General features: G+C 41.6%; 2 protein-coding genes across 26 annotated transcripts in view; one reads left to right on the top strand and one right to left on the bottom strand.

The window, feature by feature from the left end:
• ZMYND8 (zinc finger MYND-type containing 8) overlaps positions 1-18,553 on the top strand; it is a 59,359-nt gene extending 40,806 nt beyond the window's left edge. For 19 of the 22 annotated variants that reach the window (XM_072349904.1, XM_072349912.1, XM_072349920.1 and 16 more), the window contains 11 exons: positions 258-739; positions 3,253-3,393; positions 4,949-5,101; positions 5,876-6,379; positions 8,172-8,546; positions 9,952-10,142; positions 10,943-11,023; positions 11,638-11,716; positions 12,743-12,982; positions 13,149-13,306; positions 13,623-16,751. In XM_072349904.1, the coding sequence (XP_072206005.1) occupies positions 258-739; positions 3,253-3,393; positions 4,949-5,101; positions 5,876-6,379; positions 8,172-8,546; positions 9,952-10,142; positions 10,943-11,023; positions 11,638-11,716; positions 12,743-12,982; positions 13,149-13,306; positions 13,623-13,637 (2,419 nt within the window). In that variant the 3' untranslated portion in view covers positions 13,638-16,751. Of the gene's footprint in view, positions 1-257; positions 740-3,252; positions 3,394-4,948; positions 5,102-5,875; positions 6,380-8,171; positions 8,547-9,951; positions 10,143-10,942; positions 11,024-11,637; positions 11,717-12,742; positions 12,983-13,148; positions 13,307-13,622 lie in introns of all 22 variants that reach the window. The other 3 variants (XM_072349925.1, XM_072349924.1, XM_072349923.1) reach the window with 2 other exon arrangements.
• A 3,156-nt stretch (positions 18,554-21,709) lies between these two features.
• Positions 21,710-26,614, bottom strand: part of EYA2 (EYA transcriptional coactivator and phosphatase 2) — an 87,971-nt gene continuing 83,066 nt past the window's right edge. For 2 of the 4 annotated variants that reach the window (XM_072349996.1, XM_072349994.1), the window contains exons 15-16: positions 25,940-26,040; positions 21,746-22,597 (exon numbers count right to left, since the gene is read on the bottom strand). In XM_072349996.1, coding sequence (XP_072206097.1) covers positions 22,517-22,597; positions 25,940-26,040 — 182 coding nt within the window. In that variant the 3' untranslated portion in view covers positions 21,746-22,516. Of the gene's footprint in view, positions 22,598-25,939; positions 26,041-26,614 lie in introns of all 4 variants that reach the window. The other 2 variants (XM_072349995.1, XM_072349997.1) reach the window with 2 other exon arrangements.

The following is a 26,614-nucleotide window of genomic DNA, read 5'->3' as shown; positions in this document are numbered from 1 at the left end:
TAATTTCATGTGTTGCTGGAGAAGAGTAAAATCAGCTAGAAATATCCCAATAGAAACAATTTACTTATTTACCAAAGCCTGAGCACTGACCTTTTACAAGGCGGTGAAGATCCTCTGAAGCGATCCGAGTTGTGCGTGTCTTTATGATGGAATAAAATCCAGGTTTGGAAAAAAAAAAAAGACTGCTTAAAATTTGACTGTGTCAGTTCACAGTGTGAAATGTCAAATCATCTTCTGTCTTTCTGTTTGATTTGTAGGGCCTGGGTTCCAATAAATAATTGCTACCTCATGTCTAAAGAAATTCCTTTTTCTGTGAAAAAGACGAAAAGCATCTTCAATAGTGCAATGCAAGAAATGGAGGTTTATGTTGATAACATTCGTAGAAGGTTTGGGGTATTTAATTACGCACCTTTCCGGACACCGTATACTCCCAATAATCAATACCAAATGTTATTAGATCCTACAAACCCAACCGCCGGAACTGCAAAGACAGACAAGCAAGAGAAAATCAAACTGAACTTTGATATGACAGCATCACCGAAGATTCTAATGAGCAAACCTATGCTGAGCAGTAGCACAGGTCGTAGGATTTCACTGACTGATATGCCACGGTCACCAATGAGTACAAACTCATCTGTTCACACCGGGTCTGACGTTGAGCAGGATGCAGAGAAAAAAGCAACTTCCAGCCATTTTAGTGCAAGTGAAGAATCCATGGATTTTATTGAGAAAAATACAGGTAAAAAGGGGGTGTAAGACTGCATATGGTTAATTCACCAGTTAGAATTGTTGTGATTAGGAGGTGTTTTATTTAAAATTGGATAGCTCTTTTTCAAGGCTTTGCTTTTATTTATTTGCTTTTGATAAGTGTATTGGTTGCTAATATACAGATGGTAACAAATGTACAGAAGGAATAAGTAAAGGAAAACTCACCAGTGGTGGTGCCTTGGCTGAAGAAGCTGGGGCAGTCCTCACTGGTGAGCAATCTCCAAGAGATACTGCTTCAGTGGGAGTCAGCCCTTAAATGAGGTCTCAGAGGGGATGGAGTCGAGCTCCACCCCTTCCGGGAGCACAGCTACATCACTCTCACCTGTGCTCCCACAGCTGACCCCACACTTGCCTCAGCTGATTAATCAGAGGTTCAGGCTGTGATTACCAATCTCCCATACAATAAGACTTAAAATTTAGGGATATAAATGTTACCAGTCCTGCCTAGTTAGGTGGAGGTGGTGCTGTACAATAGAAATGTAGTATTGCTTCTTCACCTTCTGTGCAACTGCACTGATAATGCACACATTTCTTACTCATGTGAATGAGTGACGGGCACATTTGAATGAGGCTCAGAATTGGGTGAAGTGACTTTGAGATTTAGTTACATTTTGTTTATCCGATCAGGATCGCAGCTGGAGAAATTGGTGCTAAATAACCACCTTCCCCTCTGCCACCAGATCAATTTCCAGAAGCCTAATGTATAAAACAACCAACCATCAAGTGCCATACACTGCACTTATTCCTTTGTTCTGCGCTGTTTGTGCAATCCAGTAGTTTCTCCAAAACAAGCAGGCCGACATCCACACATCTTACTCCTCTTAAAAGCTGAGCTGTGAAACCACCTTGGGCTCCAAATTATCTCATGGCTGGATTCTGTACATCTCGGGGAAATTATGAAGTAACTGTAACAGTTTTAAGTGTATGAAAACAGGTGGATATTTCAGTAGAGAATAACATGTCAAAAGGAATAATTCATTCTATGCATCAATCCTCGAGTGTGGATGTGTGTGCAATTTCCTACACAAGGTGTAGCTTACAGGTACTGTTTTCTGTCTTAAAACTGAGAGCTCTTATTGTACGTTATTATTTCTTTACAGTGGTGTAGATAGTTACCAAAATCACATTAAAGCTGTTACGTTAGGGAAAGGTAATAGAAGATGACAAATATTATCCTATTATTCTGCATTCCTGACCATCATAGCAATTCTGGGGAACTTTTCACTTTCCTCACACCTTCCTGATCCTGTCTTAGTGGGTAGAAATGCCAGATTTGACTTAGCAGCAGGCAGATGGAATTGATGGAGGTCCCTTCCAACTGAGCTGCTCTGCATCCAGGCTGGATGTGGCTCTGGGCAGCCTGGTCTGGTGGTTGGCAACCCTGCACATAGCAGGGGGTTGAAACTCGATGATCATTGTGGTCCTTTTCAACCCAGGCTGTTCTATGATTCTTTATTTTCATATTCTAAACTCACATGTTCCAATTTCCCACCTGGCATTTCCACCTGCATATTGTCACAAATGCTAATTATTTCTTTTTAAACTTACCTGTCCTGTTAATGGAATGTGTGTGATGTGATTAAAATGGGGATGAAATTACTTTGTTTGCTGTAAAAGAAAATTCCGGGTAGGAAGACTGCACTGTCCTCAGATGGGGATGCTTTTATTCAGATGAAATGGATGGTTCCGTGGTGCATTTGGAGTGATAGGAAGGAAATAACTTGGAAGTAACTTGCAGTCTTATCCTGGGATGTGGCAAATGAATGGCAGCTGTCAGATGTAGTGTTGAGCAGTGAGTTCAGGATTACCTCTTCAGAGCATTAAACGGAAGTTGAACACGCAGCGCTTGCTGTCAGAAAGTGGAGGTTTTTTTCAGGTAATGGCCTATGGAAGCTTCCTTCTGTAGACTTGGCTGGGAGTTTCCTGAAGTTCATGTTTGAAACGTGACTTTGTGGATGTTTTGAAGGATCGGAGCACAGACTTTTGCTTAAAATGTGTAAAATTGGAATATCCCATTGCCTTATCTGAGGGATTTTGTCACCGATCTCCAGCTGCACTGACTGCCCTTCATGATTTCTTTTAATTCTCTGTTAACATCATCAGAAAATGGCTAGGGTTTTTTTTGTTAATGTTTACATGCAATAAAATAGTAGCAATTCAGAGTCAAGGGTTGCTTTAAGTTAAAAATAATCAAATTTTGTAAGCTAGAATCTTGAGAACAGAGAGGTTTTGAGGGTAAATGTGCACTTGGTATAATGAAATAAGTCATACAGTAGTGTGATTTTTCTTAGAATTGCTTTTTTATTAAATGAAAATCTAAGGGATATTTGAAAGTTGACAGCGGAGGTATAGAATAACATTTCAATGATTAAACAAAAACCTTTAAACTGTTTTTATAAGTTGAAAAGCTGTTTTGTCCCAGCAAGTGTGGCCTTACTGTGATTATTTTTAATTCTGTCTTTATTAATTTTGTGCTCTTTTCAGCTTCTCCTGCACCAACAAGAACAGGTCAAGCAGGGAGCTTGTCAGGCAGTCCCAAACCCTTCTCTCCTCAAGCATCAACGCCAATTTCTGCTAAGCAAGAACGAACTGCCACTCCAGGGAGCATCCTGAATCTGAATCTTGGTTAGTGTTGACTTTTAAAAGTCCGAGTGTGTTGTAGCTGAATAAACTATGGTGGTGCCAAGACAATGTGAACAAACTTAGTCCTTGGTAGCTTTAAATGAACAAAGAACTTTAAATGTAGCTTTTTGTAATTGTTGTTCCATCAAATAAGGTGTTTGATGTTTTGTAAGTGGAATTGAAACTTGCAGTTTCTTTTTGATCAAAAGTAATTAATGGATGATTTCTTCACTGAACTGTACAAATAAATGTTTCTGAATAGTAGGTAAGTTTCTAAAGCTTGTAATTACATGAACTGCTGATGAGGTTTTCACTTGTCTTGTGGTCTTGCAACCTTTATGTCACTTCTTCACTGACCATCTGTAGCAAGGGATATACTGAGATTCTGAGACTGAGATCTGGAAAATTGAATTAGGAAAGTACTGCTTTGGTAAAGTAGTTCTGAAAGCCAAACAGATGCAAATCCATTTCCTCAATCATGTTTTGTTTCTATGAATGTTCTGATTCAGTTCTGGCTACATTTTCTGTCCTCTTGATGTTACGTGGAATGACAGAATGTTTCCTGGTCTTCACTAAATGCTGAAGGAAGGCTTCAGATCAAGTTCTGCATTCGTTTAAATATACCATGCTTTTCAGTGCTCGTCTGTGCTTGTGGACATGCCCATGGAATTAATGACTTTTGCTGCACCACAGCTGTTTGTCTTTCTTATCAGATGTAACAATGCATTTGAAAAAAAAGAAACATCATATGGGAATTGTTTGAGGCACAGATGGGAGCCATTAGCTTGAACATAGAACATTTTGAGTGAGTGTTGATGCTAGGAATGGAAGTGGCAGCCCTTCATTTGATAGTGTCAGCTGCACTAAACCTGACTGCATCTGCAGAACCCGTGGGTTTCAGATATGACTTATGTGTCTTATTCTCAAGCACGGTGTGAAAAGGGATTCCCCTAGAAACCAAAAGTGAAAATATGCAAAACAAAAACTTGTACCTTAAGGAGAGTGCTAGAAGGGCTCCATGATCCTTCTCCAAGTCAACAATGAGGAAGGCAAAACAGTGGAAAGGAGCCATCAGTTGTTGCTGGTAGACTGGCCAAAGTGAAAAGTGGAGGTGTGAATGACCAAGCTATACACAGATTGCACCTGTCCTTGTGAAATAGAGACAGAAAAAGATGGACAACTTTAACAGCATAAGGAGTGAAATTCCTGAGGTGGATGATAAGAAACAGTGAAGACTCTGGAGAGGAGAATTTGAAGATTTCTCCTCAGGGGGTTTGTCTGCCCTCCGGCTCTGTTTTCTTACTGCAGAGTTAATGAGGCAAGTCGAAAACTCGGGTCTTCTCAGTGAGACCCCCCTTGTGGGCAAGACAGATAAATTTGGACTGTGAGACTACTTCCATGTTAAGACGCAGGACTCCCCGGGGAGGTGTTATAGTGTCTCTTTGTCCCCATTTTTCACGTTTCAGGTTGTCTGTGCTGTTACTCAGTAAGGTTTCTCTCACACAGACAGTAACCTTTCTTCTCTCTGTAAAACATTTTTCTCAATTCCTTTTTGTAGATCGAAGCAAAGCTGAGATGGATCTGAAAGAGCTGAGCGAGTCGGTCCAGCAGCAGTCCACCCCTGTGCCACTCATCTCACCAAAACGACAGATACGTAGTAGGTTCCAGCTTAATCTTGACAAGACAATAGAGAGCTGTAAAGCACAACTTGGTGAGTATCCCAAGTCTGTAGTGGAAACCTGCAGCTCACAGATGAGAAAATGTTGAGGGGAAAAAAAAAACAACAGAAAAAGTTTTCAAATCTTGAACTTTATTTTCCGACATTTCTGATTGTTGCCAAAAAGCTTTCAGCTTTTGTGCTGTTTTTGTACCATTCTGATGTAGGTGGTTGGACAGAACTGTGTGCTTACTGCTGGCTTTGTACACTGAAAAACCAAAGATCAGTGTCTAACTTACGTTAGCTGCACAGATTGTGTACCCAGTCATGCTGTTAAAAAGCACCAACACTGCCTAGCATTTAATTGAAGATTTCCTCAGCACTAAAAAGTTACAGGTTCTCCTTACAAAAGCCGTGCAGTCTGAGGCAGATTCTTCAAACATGCCTAGAAGTCACTGCAGTCAGTTGAGTGGTGTTACTAATTTTAAGGTGGTTTCTTACAGTTACTGATCATTCCTCTTAATATTTGCCAGTGTTGGTCCAACACTGAACAAAGCTACAGCTTGTAGGTAGTGAAGAAGTGTTGAATCAAATAAAAGTAAGAACTGGTATATATGGAAGGTAATTCTCACTTATCCTGATACTGAGATAGAGCAGTGAGGGAAAGGCTGATAGCTGAAGGATTGATGGTTAAAGTAGTTGTACACATGTACTATACTTTGTTCTACAGAGGGCTGGATTTGGGGTTTTGCCTTTCTTTCCTTTCCCCTCTGGTAATACCAGTCAGTCTGATGTTCATATGGAACGTTCTTTCCTCCCCACCTTTAGGAATAAATGAAATATCTGAAGCTGTTTATACTGCAGTGGAACACAGTGACTCTGAAGATTCTGAAAAGTCTGACACCAGTGACAGTGAATACAGTGATGAGGATCAGAAATCAAAGAACGATCAAGAAGATGGAGAGGATAAGGAAGGTACAAGAAGTGACAAAGAATCACTAAGCTTGAAAAAAAAACTGAAGCCCCCAGTGCAGAATGAAGATAAGGAGGAACTTAAAAGCACAAGTCCAGAAGTGGAGAAAACAGACGACCCAGTCAAAGAAAAGGCAATTACAGACACTGACAAAGAGTTTTCTGAAAAGGGAAAAAGTTTGCAACATCCTGCAAAAGAAAAACTGAAGGGTAAAGATGAAACAGACTCTCCAACAGTTCATCTTGGACTGGACTCTGATTCTGAGAGCGAACTGGTCATCGATCTGGGAGATGATCATTGTGGGCGTGAAGGACGGAAAAACAAGAAAGAATCAAAAGAACCTCCTCCTAAACAAGATGGTAGGACAAAACTCTGATTTTTTTCTTCCTTTAACATTGCACTGTTGTTCCAGCCAGAGCTGTTAGCTCTGTTTTTGCAGTAGGATGGTAAAGATACCTGTGCTGCAACGTGATCTTCATGAATGTTTTTCATTCTTTCTGAGTGATGTTTCCAGTCCCTGTTATAATTTCTGGATTAAGTTTAAAAAAATAAATTATATCATGGGAGTTGCTTTCAGCATCGTAGAACTACGAGTGCCCCTGTTTGTTCTGTCACAAATTTAGAAGTCCAGTTTTGTTTCAGCCACCAGCCCAGCACAGGTACTTCCCATCCATGTCCCAGAACTGCAGCTGTTTAAACACTGGAATTTTTCAGAGATACAGATTGTCTGAGTTCCAATTGAAATCAGTGCTTTAAGGGGGATGGGAATTGTTATGCTTTTGCAGGGGGAAGAAAGAGCTCTAAACCATAAGGGAAGGGGATTATCAGCCCAGGGAAGACAGTTCTTTGATCAGTGCTAATGTTTCACTGTCAGCACAGCAAGAGGACAGGATCTGATAGACAGAACAGTCATTATAAGCTCTGGGATGACAGGTGTAAGGGGTAACCCAGAAACATCTTAACGAATGATAACTTCTTGTTCTTCCAAAGAGGTTTTTGTTTACAAGCAGCCAGGATGGGTTATGAAAGGCTTGGTTAACATGATTTATGTCTGTGACGTGATGGCTGCTTTGTAACTGAGGGAAGGGCTGAGGATGCTGTTCATTTGGGTTTTAGTAAGGTGACTGACATTGCCTCCCCCAGTGTTTGACACTTCCCTCCCCCAGAGAAGCTGGCTGCTCGTGTCCTGGGAAGGTGCAGTTTGCTGGGTGAGGAGCTGGCTGGGTTCAGAGAGGCCTGGTGGGGGGAGCTCACTTATGGGCCAGTAAGTTTGCAGCCCATACCAACTTAGGTGGGACTGTTGACCTGCTTGAGAGTGGGAAAGCTCTGCAGAAGGATCCTGATGGGCCAGTCCCATAACATTCAAGAAGTGTCAATGTCAGGTGCTGCACTTGGGTCACAACAACCTCACACAGTGTTACAGGTGTGGGGAGGAATGCCTGGAAAGGTGTCAGGCAGGAAAGGACCTGGCAATGGTGGCTGACAGCCGACTGCACGTGAGCCAGCAGCATGCCCAGGTGATACTGATGAAGGCTGGTGGTGTCCTGGGCTGCCTCAGAATTCATGTGGCCAGCAGGACAAGGGATGTGATGGTCCCCTTGTGCTGATGAGGCCGCATCCTGAACATTGTGTTTGGCTTTGGCACCTCACCATGAGGATCTTGAGTGTGTGCAGAGAAGAGAAACAGTGCTGGTGAGGGGAAACAACACAGAAAACAGAAGTTATGAGGAGTGACTGAGGGAACTGGGATTTAGTCTAGGAGGAAGGAGGTAGAGGGAAGACTGCATTGCTCTGTGCGATTACCTGAAAGGAAGCTGCAGCGAGGAAGGTGTCAGTCTCTTTTCTCAGGCAATAGGACCTGAGGAAACGGTCTCAGTTTCACCAGTGGAGGTTCAGGTTGGACATAAGGAAGAATTTAATCATGAGTAGGGGAGTGATCAGTCATTGAAATGGACTGCCCAGGGAAGTGGAAGAGCCCCAATCCCTGCTGGTATTTCAGAGACGTGCAGTTGTGACACTTTGATGAATCTCTGATTCTATTCTATTCTATTAGAATTTCTGTTCCAGAAGGTGCATCTGACTTTTCAAAAATGTGGTGTAAAATTATGGATCGGATTTAGTGGTGAAAAGCTGACATTAAATTTTGTTTAGTTGTAGGTAAAACTCCACCTTCTTCCAGTGCAAGCACCCAGCCCCTACCAGAAACTCCAGTTCTTACCCGCTCTGCATCCCAGACTCCACCGGCTGGTGTGACAGCAACTACTAGTGCTACTTCTACTGTTAGTGCTCCATCTGCAGCCACTGGAAGCCCTGTGAAAAAGCAGAGGCCTCTGCTGCCAAAGGAAACTGCCCCTGCTGTGCAGCGAGTAGTGTGGAATTCTTCCAATAAATTTCAGACATCTTCTCAGAAATGGCACATGCAGAAGGTGCAGAGACAGCAGCAACAGCAGCAGAACCAGCAGTCTCAGTCACAGCAACCTCAGTCCTCTCAAGGGACAAGATATCAGACGAGACAAGCAGTTAAAGGTATGCACTTTCTGACCCAATGTGCCCGTGATGCCATAATCCCCCAGCAGTGATGTCAGTGCTCCCAGGCTGCCTAACCAGGAATCCTTCCATGTAAACAAAATCTCAAAGTGTGGTGCTTCTTTGATAGATGACTATGAAACACAAACACTTACTCACCACACCTGCTCTTTCTCATGTGTATTTAGAGTCATATCTCCTTATTTGAATGACAGTCTGTGTGTGTATCTGTAAAACATCCTCGCCGTTCTTAGCCATCAGTTTTGAAAGACTAAATTGAATTTTCTGGATTACACAATGGAATCATTGATTCTGTTTCAGTTGCACGATTACTGCTGTTACCTCAGCATCTACCATCTGTACCCAGTTTTATCTGCCAGGAAGCTGATTTGTACTGGCTTTCCCCCCCCCACAGGGTTAAATCATCATTGTAGCCATGTTCTGTTGTATTATAGGCTAGAAATATCACACGAAAACACTCTAAAATAAATAGATTTTCTTATATACTGAATTGACGTTCAATAGTACATAGTTAAATTGAAGAACTGTTTTATTTCAGTAATTTGTCTTTTGAGGATATCATCAACTGAGATCTTTATAATATGAACTGTTAAAAATGAATTGGAAACTGAGGCAGGTCCGTCATTAGGGATGGAAGGGTGAGGCTCTTCATGTTTTGGTTTGGGCTCTTATTTTTGAATCACCAGCTGTTTTAAGACAAGTGTGACAAACCCTTCCTGCTTACTGACTTTCATCCCACTTGAGGTAGCTCAGTAAATAAATTCTTTGCTTTAACGAGTTAACCTCACCTTACATTCCTTGCTCTCCAACCAGAGGCTAAGTTTGAGCTGGGTGTATTACATTACACATGTCAGAACACAAAACTAACAATAATTAGTAGCACTAATAACAAATGCAAATAACACCAGAGAGTACAACTGAAATTCTTCCTAAAGCTCTCTTCAAAAGTAACTCACTAAATCTTGTTTCTAACGAAACAAAGTCCATGATGTTCTTTCAAACGGTGACCAATGACAATGTTTAAGATGGGCTTATGCTCACACCTATGGGACTAGTTGGGAGCTCTCCAAATTAGGAGATTAGGAGATGAGATGGGAAAGTCCCAGGATGGGCAGAACAGCTCAGAGGGAGACTTGTGCACTGACCAGCCTAAACTTGTAAGTTTTGAAGTTCTTTGCTGTATTGTCTCTAAGCTGTACAATTGTATGTGAGTTCAGTGGCTGGTTGTTATAAAATCTATTTGATAAATGGCACCTTTGTACAAATAGGAACAATCTTGAAGTTGTCTCGGTGCATAATTTAATGAACATTAAAGTTAGAAGTCACCTATTCATTTTCACAATCGTTTGTGATTAATGATCTGCTCTCTATGTTCTTTCCATAGCTGTGCAGCAAAAAGAGATCACCCAGAGCACTTCCACATCAACCATAACCTTGGTTACAAGTACTCAACCTATTTCTATGGTTACAAGTTCTGGATCTGCAAGTACGCTTTCTTCCTCAGTTAATACAGACTTGCCAATCGCTACAGCTTCAGCTGATGTGGCTGCAGACATTGCTAAATACACTAGCAAAGTAAGTTCTCAAACAATATTTCCTTAAGCTTATTTTTGTAACAAACTTCAGAGCTTTTTCAATTCCAAGTTCTGAAATAAAATCGTTATTTAGAAATTAACAAGCATTGGGTAGAACCAGTCAGACTTTGAGAGGATCAGCTATTATTGTAGGAGTAGCTGAACACTGTCATTCTAAGCCAGAAGCTAAGCATGGCATGCTCTGGCTGCCCAAGCACTTCAGACCTTTTCTCTCTATTTTCCCATCACTTCTGTTGGTTACATTGCATCGTGTTTTGGACAACTTTTGGTATTCCCTCCTGGCTATCTCCTCACCACCATAGTTACAGGAAGCACTAAGAATTCATCGCATGCATTCAGTAAAACACACTGAGATGTCACTGTTTTCAAACACTGCGTAGCTTCATCAGATGGTAACTTGTCCCAGGTATGCATTCAAGTACTAAAACTGAAGGTTAGTTCAACAGGTGCTGTGATACTTGTAGTGTTATAATGGTGATGGGGGAGTGAGGCAGAGCAGCTTCTGGTATATTCTCTGAGGTCTTTGGATTAAAACAAACAAAAAAAAGAGAATGCTAGATAAGATTATAAATAAGTATGCAGACATTAAAAGAACTTGAAAACAACAGAATCCTGATGGGAAGTGCTTCTTCTACCATCTAAAAGAGTCCTTTGTAAGGAGATCCAGACAAACATATATATACGCGTATAGATACTAATAGTAATACAGGTTCACATTGGAGTGGTTGAAATGAAGTGGTTTTCTATTAAGGATACACCTAAAACTTATTTGTCTTTCAGATGATGGATGCCATCAAAGGGACGATGACTGAAATATATAACGATCTGTCAAAGAATACCACTGGAAGTACAATAGCTGAGGTTAGTGTGAGATTGGAAAGGAGTCTGTGTAACCTTTAGCAGTTGTAAAAGAGTATTTTGTGTATAAAAATGCCACGTAATCACATACTACCATAAGCATTACATGATTATGATCATAGATGTAATAATTCTTTTTAAGGTTGCTGACTATTATTGTGGTTAAATGTGTAATCTTTAGTTTGTATTAAACAAAACAAGGATGTTGCAGTTGAGAGCAGCGGTGTTTGTAGTGAATGAAAAACTCGCATTCCTAAGTCTGGGCTCATTGAAATAAAAGAATCAATGAAATGGCACGTGAAGAAATGCAAGCAAAACTGAGAAACGGGTTTGTGACTGAGGTTAGAGAAGTTGGAGACCTGACTAATTTTAGATGTAAGACCAAGTTTAATGGAAGTGGGTTTTGTTTTCAAACTATCTGGAACTTTTTATGATTGGAAAACCTACAAAGAAAATAGGATACCTATTGCCCATGTTATTAAAAAGGAGCCTTAATGTAAGTGATGATCAAACTCTTTGTTATAGCCTTGGATTTTTGTGTAACAGTTCTGTTATATTCTGTTCTCTGTCTATCACTACCAAATATTAACATTCTAATATCTATCTGTAATATTCAGATTCGACGTTTGAGGATTGAGATAGAAAAGCTTCAGTGGTTACATCAGCAGGAACTCTCAGAAATGAAGCATAATCTGGGTATGAAAATGGCAAACAAAATCTGAATGCTTGTTGTATACGTTGCCTTCATCATAGATATTGTGGATTGTCCACATGAAGGGTCGAACACCTTGTAGGATGTGCTGTCAGTATTAGTGGATGTCATTTCAATCCATACACAGATGACTTTTATCTGTGCACAGTAAACAAGAAGTTTCAGCTCTCTGAAAGAGATCCAGGGTACAGAGGTCTTCTGATTGAATGTACCTGTTTTTGTAATGCGTCACCGGATCATCTCTTCAGGAGCTATTTTATGCCAATTATTTTATGCTGATTACTTCATACTAATGAAGTATGTAGCTGGCAAATGTTGCTCCAGTTTTCAAGAAGAGTAAAAAAGAAGACCCTGGTAATTACAGGCCTGTCAGTCTCACTTCATTTCCTGGTAACATTACATTGAATGTTGTTCTTGGAGTTGCTGAAAAACACTTTGAAAGACAATGCAGTTATTGGTTGTCACCAACATGAACTCACTCAATGGGAAAATCCTGCTTAAATTAGTTTTGCTTTATGACAGGGTTACCCACATAGTTGACCAAAGTTTGTAGGTAGGATACTCAGAATCCAAAGGCAGGAACTGGGAGAATGTAGGACAACATCCAGATCTGAGACCTTCTAAAAACCCTGAAGGTTCATGAGCTCAGGGGACCTGATGAGCAGCTTCTGGAGGTACTGAGGAAAGTGGCTGATTAAGTTGCTAAGCCACAATCCATATGTTATAGAAATTGTGGCAGTGAAGTTCTGACAGACTGGGAAAGGGGGAACATAACTCCATTCCTTTAAAAAGGAGAAGATGAAGGGCTGGAGAACTGCAGGACAGTTGTTTTCACCTCTGTGCCAAGCATCGTGGAGTGTAGTAATAAGCAGTGACTTTAAACTTAGAGAGGATGGAAGGCTTGTGTTTGCTGAGTGGATATGAAGCAGATGTACCTAAATTTGGGGAATATTTTATTAGCTTTCATTTCATGGAAAGGCAAAATTGATTTATCTTTGTATTTTGAGTAGAACTGACAATGGCTGAAATGCGTCAGAGTCTTGAACAGGAACGAGATCGCTTGATTGCTGAAGTGAAGAAGCAGCTGGAAGTGGAAAAGCAGCAAGCGGTGGATGAAACTAAAAAGAAGCAGTGGTGTGCCAACTGCAAGAAAGAGGCCATTTTTTATTGCTGTTGGAACACGAGCTACTGTGACTATCCCTGCCAACAAGCTCACTGGCCTGAGCATATGAAATCTTGTACACAGTCAGGTAATCTTGCTCTGGTTTGCATGTTCCACAGCTGGGGGGAGCTTGGGTGGGTGGTAATACACCATCATTCAGTGTTCTTCATTTGCATGTATGCAGATATGCCTGTTAGGATTGATTGAGGACTGGTGCACGAGAGTAGTGGCTATTCTTTCTTCTTTTTCTGTAGCTACTGCAACGCAGCAAGAAACCGATACAGAAATTAACACAGAAACATTAAATAAATCATCCCAGCCCAGCTCAAGTGCGCAGCCCACGCCCACGGAAACAGCCAGCACCCCCAAGGAAAAGGACATTTCAACTGATAAAAGCAAAGAAAGCGTTACAGTGAGTATCGCTGCGGTCACTTCAAACAAAAATAGTATCTAAGAGTCCTCTGAAACCTGTCCCCAAAGGCCTCCCTGGGTCAGCTAGGAATTTATGGCCATTTGCAGATATCAAATGTGTGATTTGGGGAATAAGAGAGAGAGTTGTGGCTGTTTGTTTGTTTGTTTGTTTTTCCCCCCCGTCATCTTGAGAAAAATCTCCTTCTGTCCTCTGGGAACACCCTTTCCCCTGCACTCATTCCCAATAAGACCTTGTGTTGGCTTGACTCATCCTTCCAGCCAAGGGGGACTGGACCTCTTTCTTTCTCTCTCTCCAGGACCCATCAGTGTAGATTCTGGTCTGGATCTTTCGATACAAGTTGCCTTCTGATAAGCAATACTGACTGCAGCACTTCCAAGCCCTTCTTGCCTGGGGGTTCAGAGGCCAAGCTCAAGACCTGCATTCAAATCAACTTACTTTATCACAACAGACTGCCAATAGGGTACCGCAGTGTTCCATAACACTGACACAACAATCCACCTGGATCTACAGTTAACGGAGCAGTGTACAATTACGAAATCCTCCATAGCATCTACTCTGATAGTATTCAGTAGGCAAGGATGAGCGAACGCTCTAATAAAAGGGACTTAACATTGCATATATAGAAAATGTTTATAGAGAAGATTCTGCTTTATAGGTAGGGCTTGACTATTAGCAATTTCAGCACCGTTTTTCTTCTGCCCTTGCAAGATTTATTAAATGAAAAATTTTATGGGGGGGCTTATCCTTCAAACCCTTTACACTTGATCCTCTACATCAGTAGGAGCCTTGTTGTATTTTAAAATATTAAAAGCAAACTAATTTTGTAGTATTGTGATTCCAGCATGATGTCTCATTGAGATAGTTCTTCTAGAATTGGGAAGCATAGTATAATAGAGAGCTGTGTTCATTTCTTGACACTTTTGCTACTGTCTGGTGTTAGATCTCTGGGCTTGACATGTCATCTAAGGGAGTAACTTGAGAAACAGATTTAAAGAAGGGATAAAGGATGTGCTGTCCCACCTGAACCGGGGGGAAGTTCTTTCAACTTCTTTGTCTCAGTTGAAGCTCGTATGTATTGTCTGTGGCAGCGCGACCTTTGTACTACTGGGAGAAAAGGGGATCAGAGAAAAACAATTGCCTAAAACTTTGGCCAGGGAATATTCCAGTTATACTGATCTGGAATTGCTTTCACGTAGGTATTCTACCTGAAACATCATGCTGTACACATTGATCATGTTCATGATTTGAATTTTGTTTTATTAACAAAGAATTAACCTGTGAATTCATTAAGATACAAATTTTTAGCTCAAACAAAACATCCAACATAAATTTCATATAATGATGATAATAATAATGACTAGGTGGAATTCATGTAAAAGCTGAGACTTTTACTGAGGTTGCCTGTGCTGTCTCTGCAGATAGCAACAGGTGTGACAAGCAACCAGCCTATAAAACTGGTCCAGGTACCGCAGACCACCACCTATATTCCAACCACTCAACCCACAATTGTAATGTAAGTACTAAATCGTCATTTAAAGTCTGCAGTAGTTCTGTTCCTGGCATTAAAATTGCACAGTATTTCTGGGGGGTTGTCTCCATTTGCTGTTCTATCAAGATATGAATTCACTGGTGTAGTTTCAATTTGCAGTGCAAAATGTCCTATTTTGCTGTGCAACATTCCACCCTTCCATTTCATCACTGATTATTACAAGGATTCAGGAGCTCTCCTTAAGAACAGTGAGGCACTGAGGATAGTCAGACTTCCATTGGACATTACTGTGTTAGTTATTTGTCCGTTTCATGTATATACTTGAACACAACGTCAATGTAAATATATAGAATTCATTTAAAGTATCTTTTAAATATCTTTTTTTTGTCTATGGTATCCTAAAGAGATTTAATCGATTCTGAGCTCTGCTCCGTGACATCTCAGTAACTATGAAAGACAAATATGCATTCATTGGTAGCGTATCTCCCATGCAGCCTTGCACATTAGCATTGTGAAATTGAGAAATAGCATTGAATTCAGACCTGTTTTTTTTTTTTTTGTTTTTGTTTTTTCCCATTGAAAACTGAACCAAGGACACTTGAATACCCTTTTATCAGTCACTGGAGATGGGACAGCAGTGAGTTGGGTTCTTACGTTGTGCATACCGTAATGTCGCGTTCTTTCAGCTGGTCGTGTTCTGCAGTGTTCACTCCAGGGTCAGCCTGGTGTCTGAGCTGACCTCTTACCAAACAGAGAAACGCTGATCCCGCACTGCTACCCGAACTGCATGCCTTGTCTCACGCGGTGCGCTCAGCTGAGAAGCCCACATGTAGGTAACTCCAGTTAGTTTTCTGACTGGGGCTAGAGAATAGAAGCTCAAGTTTAACATTGTGACTGTGAGGCCTCATTGCCCGAGTCACTGTCTTTCTTTTGCGTTGTGTACACACACAGATACACGTGCACTCCCACACGCTGCAGCATCTGCACACCTGTGTGTAGGAATACACACACCTCCACACACACACACACAGTGTTTCATAGCCATCACATTCAACAGAAAGAATTTACTGCCCAGTGGATATCACGACTTATCACATTCCTAAGCATTTACACTTGACTCGTTTGTCCCGTCTGAGAGCACAGCGCACCTTTGCAGGATTGGCCCAAAGTCGTTTGGACTGAATTGCCGTAACAACTTTTTGTGTGTTCGCAATGGAACGGTGGGCAGGGCAGATGTTGGGCTCTCTTGTGAATAGCTGAGAGGTTCTAAGATCGTGAAGTGGCTTCATGTAACGTTCAGAAAAATGGCAGTGACCCCCATCAGTGTTCTGTAATACGGAATATGTCGAGTGATGTGAAGCGTAAGTGGAACGTCTGAAGGCTTCGACCTTTATTTGTGCATGTTCAAAACGTGGTACACATTTGCATTAGCCTTGCACAGCTACAGACACCTCTGTACTCTAATGATTGCACGTGCAATTGAAATACTTTTAAACCTTAATGCATGTTTAATATGTATGCAAAATGTACAAATGTGAAAAGCTGGCAGAGGTGGAAAATTTACCTCTCAGGGAAATGATCCTAACGCATTTAAGGAGTCTTGCACATTCCATATCCCCATCACTCCGACAACTGAGATTAATCTTTTCAGTTGTGTAAGTGTGTATATGTAAAAGACAGCTGTGGCGACCTTAATTTCCCCACCTGTAGTGCTAACAGTGATGTTCATAATGGCTTCTTTTGAATTCCGTTTGCACTTTGTTCCCAACCAGGCATTTCCTCCCTCTGAACAACTTTCAATACATCTTCTGGGTGCCGTTTCCATTGACCCCTCTTTACACCTCTGAAATTCACCATCAAATGACAATAACCTTGAATTTATTCGGAGAACTGATTTCACGTTTGGTTTTTATTCTTTTTGTGGTTAAAATGCCATAAACAGTACCTATAGGAACAGCTGGTCCCACTAATTATAAAGTAACAATTATACAGAAAAAAAACCAAAACCCTCTTGGCTACGGGAAAGTAATACATTACTTTCTGCCTTGGAATGAGGTAATATTGTGGTAATAAAGGTATTAATCCTTGCACAAAATTGGAGCTTGTTCTGGATTTTCCCTGGACGATAAATCTCTATTTCTGTGGTCATGTTTATATGACCCCTAACATAACAATATGTTTCTCTTGGTTTTAATCCACAGACCATTCCTGTAGTGGTAAGTCCTTCTGCTGGGACAGTGGCAATGAGAACTGGAGTTCAGTATGTTCAGACCACAATGCCAGTCCAAGTACGAAGAGTCTAACTGCTAACAAGAAGTCCATACAATTGTTGGAATATATAAATCTAATAGAAATGTGAAAAATAAACACAGTTCTTTGGATTAACCTCAAAGGTTCAGACTTAAGCTTTGTATAAACGTACAAAGCATTAACTACACTACATTAATGTAAAGCATTAGCGCTGGCTTAGAAAAGCTGAGGACAGGTAAGATCCGTGTCAAATCTCTGCCTCTTTTGTAAATAATGTACAATTTGTGGATGTCACTGAAGTTAGAGTTCCATCTCCTTTTATATTTGTATCGACTTTAACTTATAAAGAGTGTTTGAAGTTGGAAAAGAAAGGTTTAAAGCAGCCTTATCACAAGCTAACACTGAAAACTGGTCTAGGGAAATGGCAGTCGTGCATCAAATAACATAACCTGAAGAACCTGAACAACTTGATTTGCATTCGGATGAGAACCATTTCTGCACTTTGAGACTCTTGTAGGATTTCAACCAAATGATGAAGGCTAACTTTCTTTCTGTTCATTGCATTAGGCCAGTTTTGACATTTCCCGTTAAGATTTGCATTGTTTTTTTTCACAGTGACCAGACTGTTAAAATTGTTTACAAGAAACAAGGTGAAATTTTATTCAGGTTGATATCTGAGAAGTTGCGGAGTGTAAGAGCAGCTGGTTGGTGCTGTGCTTTCCTATCACTGGTTTCACAGAGGAGAGGGTTGGTTTCTTTTTCCTGTTCTTCGCAGTTCAGTTTTCTTCCTTTTATCTTTTACTTTTAATTCTAATCCTCTACAAAGGACTTTGAGAAGCTTTTCACGTGGAACAAGAGCTTGGGGTGTGGAGAAAAGCGATCAGGAAATGCGGGCAAAGGACTTCTGATGCTGGGCCAGAGCATGTATTATTTATATGATGGAATTTATGTTTTTATGTAAGCATGAAGCAGTGCAGTATGAGAGAAAGTAACCCATGGAAATGCTGTCTGTTACACTTATACTGTAGTACCATTTTGTACGTTGTGTAAAACGAAAGCATTGAACAAAGCAAAGGTGATGTATGTATATGAGAAAATTAATGTATGATATCATTCCAGTACATTCTGTTGTACATTTTTAGTCATGTTGATTTTTCCCATTGTTTATAAAAGATTGCGGTCTGTACAGTCTCCAGCTAGAACCCGAATTAGGGGGAAAGTCTTAGAAGAAAAAGGCGAGAACAGAATATTCGTGAACTGCAGTTGTGTCAAAAATAGCCTAGCTGGCCTTATTTGTGAAGCATAATTGCTTTTAGCATATGGAAGTATTTTTTCACATTTTCTTTGTATAAAATTTGTATTAAACTTAAATATCTTTTTTGAAAATGGTGTTTCTCCGTGACTAAGAGCTGCCGCGTGGTTGGCTTTGGGTTCCTGCAGTGTGCCAAGAAACTTCACAGCTTTTTATTAAACCGTTTTAGAAAAGCGTTTTGTGTTCCTGGATTTGCAGTTCCATTCAGTCTGCAGTTTGACACCTGCTGGCTTTTATGAGCAGAAGAGGTCCGACACTCGTGTAACACTGACCGCCATTGATCGGGGCTGGACGGGAAGGACGGATGCGCAGAGTCGTGCTCAGTGTTTGTGAGCTGAGATGGGGGCTGCCTGGTGAGCAGTGCTGCAATCCTCTAAGAGGGCAGGAACTGGGGCAGGACTGCGGTGTGTGCCGTAGGGAATGGAAGGAACAACGGGAGCCAATGAAACGGCTCCTTACAAAATCCAGCTGTGGCTGCTCTGTTCAAGTCCCTGCTTATGTGCTTATTTTGTTACAGGCATTTATAAGACAAAGTCAGTGTTCCCAGCGCTGCTGCTTCAAGAGAAGCACAAATACTGCAAGCCTGGAATGATGTTTTGAAATGTAGTTGGAATGTTGGATTAATAACCTTGTGACCTCCGTCACTGAAGGAAAAGGAGGTGAGCGATTCAAAAAGAGGCTGGGAACCCGCCGTGCTTCCTGCAGCCTCTATTCCACTGATTATTTTCCTTCTACATTTTAACAAGCAGTGTTTTTTCCCTTCATGTGGAATCGTGGGTGACGGGTCCCAGCAGACTTGTTAGCAGGCCAAGATTCAAGGAATCTCGGATATTTTGGTGACCACATTTAGTCCCATTTTGGCTGGTTATGGTGTGAAGTTCTTTTTTTGTTTGTTTTGTTGTTTTTTTCCCCCTGAAGATTTTAACTAAAAGTGAAGGAACATATCCCTGGTTTGGACATATAGGGGGAGATGACACTGATGTGACATGAGCATAAAGGGTAGGCCCCTACTTTAACTTGAATTACTTATATATAGAGTAGCATCTCTTTTCCTTGGGAGCTGAGTTCTGGAACGATTATCTGGAAGGTTACTTTGTTCTGATTGTAGACTTCCTGATTTTCTGCTCAGTCCTGGACTTAAGACAGACCACAGCCTGGAGGGGCTTCGCTTGGATTGTGGTGACTGCAGGGAGGGGGTGATGGAAATCCTTGGTCTTCAGCTGCTGCGGGCAATGTGACTGATGAGAAGCCTGTTAGTTGTGTGTTATCTTGGGACAACTTCACTCATTGGCTGCAGGCAGTGGATAGGCCTCAGGTTTTCTATCTTCTGTTATAACCTACTAAGGGGCATGTGGGTGCATTGCTGCTGCTTTCTCTGGTTTGGGGCACAAAATCATCTTCTCTTGGAGCTTGAGCTTAGAAATTTCTGTACAATGACCTTCCATTCTCACTCGGGCCTCCACTTGGATAGGAGAGCTTTTAAAAGCAATTGTACAGCTGCATCTCCACCGAGGGCGTTTTAGAAACAACGAGATTCCTGTCTGTTGTTGTTCCACCACCCTTCTGCTTGCTCAGCATCCAGTCTGTCAGCTCCGCTGTGCCTGCTTCGTCTGGCCAATCGTATTTCCTACAGGAGAAGGGTGAAATGCTAAGAGCTGTTTAGCTCACGCTCACCAGGTAAGATGGCAGCGACTCCAAGGTTTTGAGATGGACTGCACTGAGCCGGGTTGTTACTCAGCTGTGTAGAGGCTTATGGTGAAGCCCAGCTGCCCTCTTGTGGTTGAACGTGAGAACTTGCATGGTATGGGTGTGTTTGCAGGGAGGTAAAAATGCTGAGCAAAGCCTGTGTGTATTTCCTATGTATGCTGTGTAAAAAGCTGTTACAGATACCTTCCTGCCATTGGATTCCCTTTGCAACAGTGAACCTCGATCCTGTTGCTCTATTGAGAGACCAACGTCTGCTACTGTGACTGGAAGGGAGCAGCACGCCCGGTCTGACAAACATGCTCCTAATGCAGGACCCTCATCAGCTGTTACCTGTGGGTGAGTGAAAATCATTAGCTGGGAAAGTATGGAGAAATCAGTGACAGTAATGGTAAGCGGAGCATCAGCAGGAACTGAGCAAAATCCTGCCAACAAGTCTGGAGGTAGGAACCAGAGTGCCTGACTTGAGAATCTCTGAGTACATTCAGGAAGCAAAACCTATGGAGCCTTGGGGTGGGAATCAGTGTTTGACTCAAATAAGGCAGATGTGAGATTTGGAATATCAAGCAAGAGCAATTAGCTGATTGACAGCGTGCTAAAAGCTGATGTCTTGCTTTCTTACAAGTCTGCCGCTGCTGGCAATTGTTTCAGAGGTGTTGTTTGTAGGTTTGCTTGTCTTGCCTGCGTCTGCCAGTTCTCCATTGGGTTTGATTCCTTTGACTTGTGACAAAACTTCCTACCTGGGGCAATTCATACAGAATGAAGTACAGAAATTCTGCTGGGTTTCCCTCTTGGCACTGAGATCAGCAACAGCTTTGCCAGAAAAAACTTAATTTCCTTTGTGTTGCACTCAGCCTATAGAGCAGCTTTTAGCAAGTGCCTGCACAGCCTGCACATACAGGATGGCTGCTTTGTGCCTGTTGTTGACAAGTGTGGTTAATGTACTTTGACACTGCTGCACAGCTGATCATTTTCGAGCCAAATCCTGAGATGGGATTCTGTTATTCTGATGGAAAATCCCCTCTCAGATCGAGCAATGAATCTGTTTCTTGAGGTAAATGTTTGCAGACATTAGGAGTCGACTCAGGCTTGTGCAGCACTCATGTAAGACTCCTAACTTGTACAATGCTTGCGTGTTTGATCTCAATGCACACGACAGATAAGGAGATTGTATTACTTTTGCTTCTCTCCCTCTAACATCTTGCTCCAGTGAGGCTGTGATCCTTCTGAGGTTGTTTGGTGCAAGTAAGAGAATAGTTTTGAAGGTGAATCAGAGGCCTAACCAAACCCAAAGAACTGAAATACGTTGTCAGCAGGAATTAACCGTGCAGTTCAGCAAAAGTCCTAAAGGTGAAACTTACTTGTAGATATGTTTATTTACATAAAAATAAATATGCACACCTGCATTGGATATCTTCCTTTGCGAAACAAGTAGGTTCTGAATGTCTGTGTTCTCTCCCAGAGGACACAGCCACCGTCTGCACTCTTTGTCCCACCAACAAACAGGACGGGGCAGGCTGTGCTCAGAGCACTTCTAGACCAACTTTGCCTTGAGACAGGGAGTGTGTTCTACATGTACCACCAGGTCCAGGAGTGGCTGGAGAGAAGAGAAGGCAGGTAACCTAATCCCCCAAATGTAAACTTTTTTTATTGTTATTTATTTAATGCCTTTCACTCATCACAGGGGACTTTTTTCCCACCCAAATTGAGATGGCAGCATAAGGCACCGTGTAGACACATGCACAATCCACAGACCATCCATGTAAGGTGTAAAAACGCAGCGACAGTTCTTACCAACAGTCCCATGTGTCCTTATGATAAATGTACACAATATGATTTTCTCCAGATACTGTCCTGGAAGAATGAAGTCTTAATTTAGAATGGCAGGACTTTCCCCACCCACCCACCCCAAAAAGCCAGATTAAAAACACAGGTACAGAGCTTAATACCAGAGTAATGAGATTAGTTCATAAATTAAAAGAAAAAAAAATATAAACAAAACAAAAAATCAACAGTTTCACTCTTATCTGCAGAAGCTCCGAGGTGGTACGATGTGTTACGCACAGGGTGTGCTCACAGTCTTTAATATTTCCTCTTCCCCTTTCAAAAGCAAGAAAACTGACAAGTAGACCCAAGACTTCTGGGGGTTCTCGTTGATGGCCAAAGGGCAGTTACAGCTCTGTGCACCCAGACTAAGCGTGTAACTGCGGGATCCCCAGAGTTATCTGAAGGCTTTTCCTCTGTTCAAAGGAAGGACTTGACAGAATGTTCTTTGGCTGCAAGTTCTTAGAGGCTTCCACTGAAAGGGATCTCCTTCAAAAAAAGAAAAACTGCAGTTGCTGCGGGATTTTTTTTTTATAAGAAAACGCTGAGGAATTGGAACCGATGTGACAGTTTGAGTGAAGCCCTCACAGTGCTAAGATGTTGGGGTCTGCTACAAATATTCAAGTTCCAAGGCGTGCCGAAGAGCTTCCAGGTCAGCATGACAAGAGATTCTCCAGAATGGCATGTTGTGCTAGAGTGAAACCAAAAGAGGTTTTTTTGTTTGTTTGTTTTCTGTTTTGTTTAATACTGAGATGAAAATAAACTTCTTAGTTTGCACCCTCGGGAAGAGAGAGAGTTTTGTATTGGGCCACCCGGCTGTCGTAGTGCTACAGGCAGGGAGACTCAGCTTAGAGAGCAGGGAAGGGAGTAGGAAGTTCCTGTTTGCTGATACGTTTCTACTGTGCGGAAAGGAAAGAGATCTGCCACAGTTTGGGAGTTGATGCAGATGTGAGCAGACCATTAAGCTTTACCCTCCTCTTTCTGTTTCTAGAATTTCAGTGCTCCTGGAAACAATTTTCTTGCCACTCAGTGAGGTTTGACTGCAGTATCAAGCTATACATTAATCTTTGTCTCCCCAGAACGCATCATAATCCTGTCCTATAGCAAGAGGCTCAAAGTTGTCCTGTTTGCCACCGGTGAAAGCTGTTGCCAGTGCTTTGCAGTCAAGTGAAGCAAAATGAAGTTATTAAAACTTACAGAAATGCAAGCAGAAATATAATAACGTGGTCTCAAAATGCTTACTAACAACTAACAATTAACTGGAACAGTAGGTCATGCTGCTTATCCTAGGAAGACAGGGACTGCTCAGATCAATTGTGCATTTAGTGCTTCAGGAAAAGATGCAGTAGGCTTATATGACAATCTGTCCTCAAGAGGGTCTCTCAATCCCCATTTTTAAAGACTTATCATTTCTACTTCTGCCTCCTTGTTTGACCGTTCACATGAATGGTGATGAATATAGACTAATTCCTACACATTTCCAAGGCCTACCCAGTCAGTGCCACTTGATACCTGGCAAATGGGAAAAATCTTCACTGTAACATGTTGATTCACCTGTTGAAAACTGTGAATATGCTCTAGGAAAACAAAGCTTGCATCATAAGCACCGTGAAATAAGTGAGGATCTAAGATGAAACTGTAAGCTGGTAAGGTCCCAGTACTACCCTGAAACTGCAGTTCTGGTAGTAATGTTCTGTAATCGTTACCAATAGCTACAGTCCCTGAGAACCTCAAGACAATTAGAACTTGTTTTTAAATGTTACATTCGATTTTTCTAGGTCAGCCTATGGTCTGAGGTATTTTGGTTCCTACCCAAAACAGTTTGAGCATTTTTACTTCAGACCAAAAACGCAGCTCACACTTGCCCTTGGAGTCTGTAACAACACTGTCATCTTCATAGCTTCCTCCCAGAAGAGTGTTATCTGTACAGTCAGTAATAACTGTGCAGTAGCAAAGGTACACAAAGTCTTAACTGACAAAGCTTGTTCTCAGTGTGGGAATAGTTTCTGAGTTTATCACTGTGCTCCCATTACTTCTGATTAGAAAACTTTTGAAAAAGCTGTAGAGAACACGTCCTTCCTGGGCAGATGATTCTGATGGTGGGACAAGATCCTTTTCCAGGTGTACCTTCCTATGTAAAAAATACTCCAGTGTTCCCAGATGTTTATTTTACAGCGTGTCCGTTGACGCTCCCCTGATGTTTAAATACAACTCAGGTTTCCCTCTGGTTTGTTGTCTGTGAGCAAACCAGTGTTTCCTGCAAGCTATTCATCAGTGTGGGTAGAGGCAGTGAGCAAACAGACATCTGAAGTGACTGGAATCTATTGATCTGCAATTTCACTTTAAGGGGATGAACTATTTCCTTCTCTTTTTTCTTCCTATGGTTGTTACTAAACCTCGTCCATTAAATTATCTATTTCTTGTTCTTTAAGGAGAAGAAACCTTGGGCCTCTTGGCCAATCCTGTTGTTCAGTATTTACAGATTTATCACTCACCAGACAGGTGAGGGAAAATGACCCACTAAAGAGATATTATCAGTGCTGTCGGCAAAACAGTGAAAGACTCCCTGCCTGCCCTCCTCCTGCCTCCCCTTTTATTTTTCTTATAAAGCTCAGGTGTGTGGAAGCCTTGGCTAATGATTGTCATCAATCACAGGAGGTGACAGCCCAGCAAAGAATGCGCCCTGCAAATGGGAGAGCTGCTTAGACCAGGAGACACAAGCAAGCGGGTCCTTGAAATCCTGCCTATACCAGACTGCTGAACCTCCCCCCATCTTCATACTGCCGGGGAGCCCGGCAGCCTTTGATGCAGTCATGTTCACTGACCCACTACCTTTAAAGTATGGCACTGGGCTGTCAAAAGCAGCAGGCTACTATCACTTAATTCCCATCCATGTATCTTGGACTCATTTCTGAGGATTCCTTAACCCTTCAAGAACTAAAGCATTCTCTGCAGATTTTGCTAGTTTTCAAAGGGGGTGGGATCTGTTGTTTGTATTGGCAAGTTAGCCAGTTTGCTGAATATGGGCTCATGCAGTCAGTTCCTGCATCTCAGTTCAAGTGCAATGTTCTTGCAGATCAATCACATTTCTGCAGTCACAAGAGCACAAGACAAGATGCACCAAGACATCTTGCAATCGATGCCTGCCATTAAAAAACTGAGTTCCTCTGCCTGTAAAGCCAAACAGGGATTCCAGGAATCTTCTATTACAGTCTGTTCAAAACAAAGAATCTTCAGCTGGTCCCCAAAACTCTGGTCCCTGTTTCACAATGAGTGAACTGTGGACACTAATTACCGAAGGGCTCAACTAGATGCACAGATTAGTCCATTAGATTTCTTTCTACTGTTATCTTGTCTGTGGGCCACATCCATTCAGTAAGCATGATACCTTACTGAACTGTGGGCTTGTTATTCCTGGCCATACCACTTTCAGAGCTTCTGCTCTATTCTGAATTCAGTAAACCTTCCCAACTTCATTTTCCATGTGAAACTAATCATATTGACTCACAAGTCATAAGTAAAGATAATAGCTCAATACTAGTCCCTTTGGTGTTTACCGTAACAGTATTACACCCTACGACTTCACTGAGTCATAAATATAAATATAGATATGCATACATGCTTGTTCTAATTAATCATTCAGAAATAATTCCAAGATTTGGAATTTACAAAAAAGAAAACAACCAACAACACCCCAAACCCAAACCATCTATAAATCAGAATTAACCCTGCTTACTTCCCTGTGACCACATCCTGGAGTTTTCCTTTTCATGTGTTTTAAAGTGATCTTTATTAAGCAAGAATGATTCCTGGAATATGTGACAGAGTAACTACCTGAAAAATCCCATTGATTGCTAAGATAAGGGAATCTACAGTAGGAAATTGCTCATAAGATTAAGTATTTTGCATGTTAAGAATTGAGACCAATTCTGAACTGTTTCAAATGGAAGGAGCTTCATTAAATGAGTGAGCAAAGAAACAGCCACTGAAATGTAAGCTTGGAAGAATCCAAGATGGTATCCGCAGACCGTACCTTTTTTGCTCCCTGTTCCTCTTCAACACCATCTCCTATTACAATGTACACAGCTTTCCTTCCAAACCTTTGCATTATTCTTTCAAAACAGCTCTCTTTTCCTGAGCAACAAAAGAGAAGACATTTTATCTGGATGCATGAAGTTATTGGGGCTGATATTCACATATTGGAACTGATGTTGTAAACACACTAAACTCGATACATTCCCTGCTTTTATTTTCTTTTTTGTTTAATTAGAACCCAACTGAATCTTCATCTGAGAGGGATTCTCTCATGAGAGCTACGAGCCCTTTATCAGTTGAAGAATTCCAGGTGCTGCCAATTTTCCATAACCTTTGTGACTTTGCACAGCTGAGACTGGCAGTTGGGTGGAGTGATGTAACACTCACTGTATCCAGTTGCCCTATTCTATTCATTCTGGTTGCAGTAGTAAACCTGAAAATGCAAACCTCAAAGATTCAAACAAAACCATACCAGAAGGGACAGAAAACAAAAGCCCCAATCCAGCTCAGTCAATATTTATTCCTCTCACAGCTTTTCTAAAACTCACTCTGCCCACTTGACTCTGCAAGTAACAGGATCCAAACCACGTTTCTTGTAAGAGGTCCAACCAGACCGTCCTCCTCCCAGCTGGGTGCAGCTGAACACCCAAAATGCTGCTCCATAAGGTGGGTA

Source organism: Excalfactoria chinensis, chromosome 15 (assembly GCF_039878825.1).
Source record: "Excalfactoria chinensis isolate bCotChi1 chromosome 15, bCotChi1.hap2, whole genome shotgun sequence".
Classification (NCBI taxonomy): domain Eukaryota; kingdom Metazoa; phylum Chordata; class Aves; order Galliformes; family Phasianidae; genus Excalfactoria; species Excalfactoria chinensis.
This window is presented reverse-complemented; position numbering and strand designations above follow the sequence as displayed.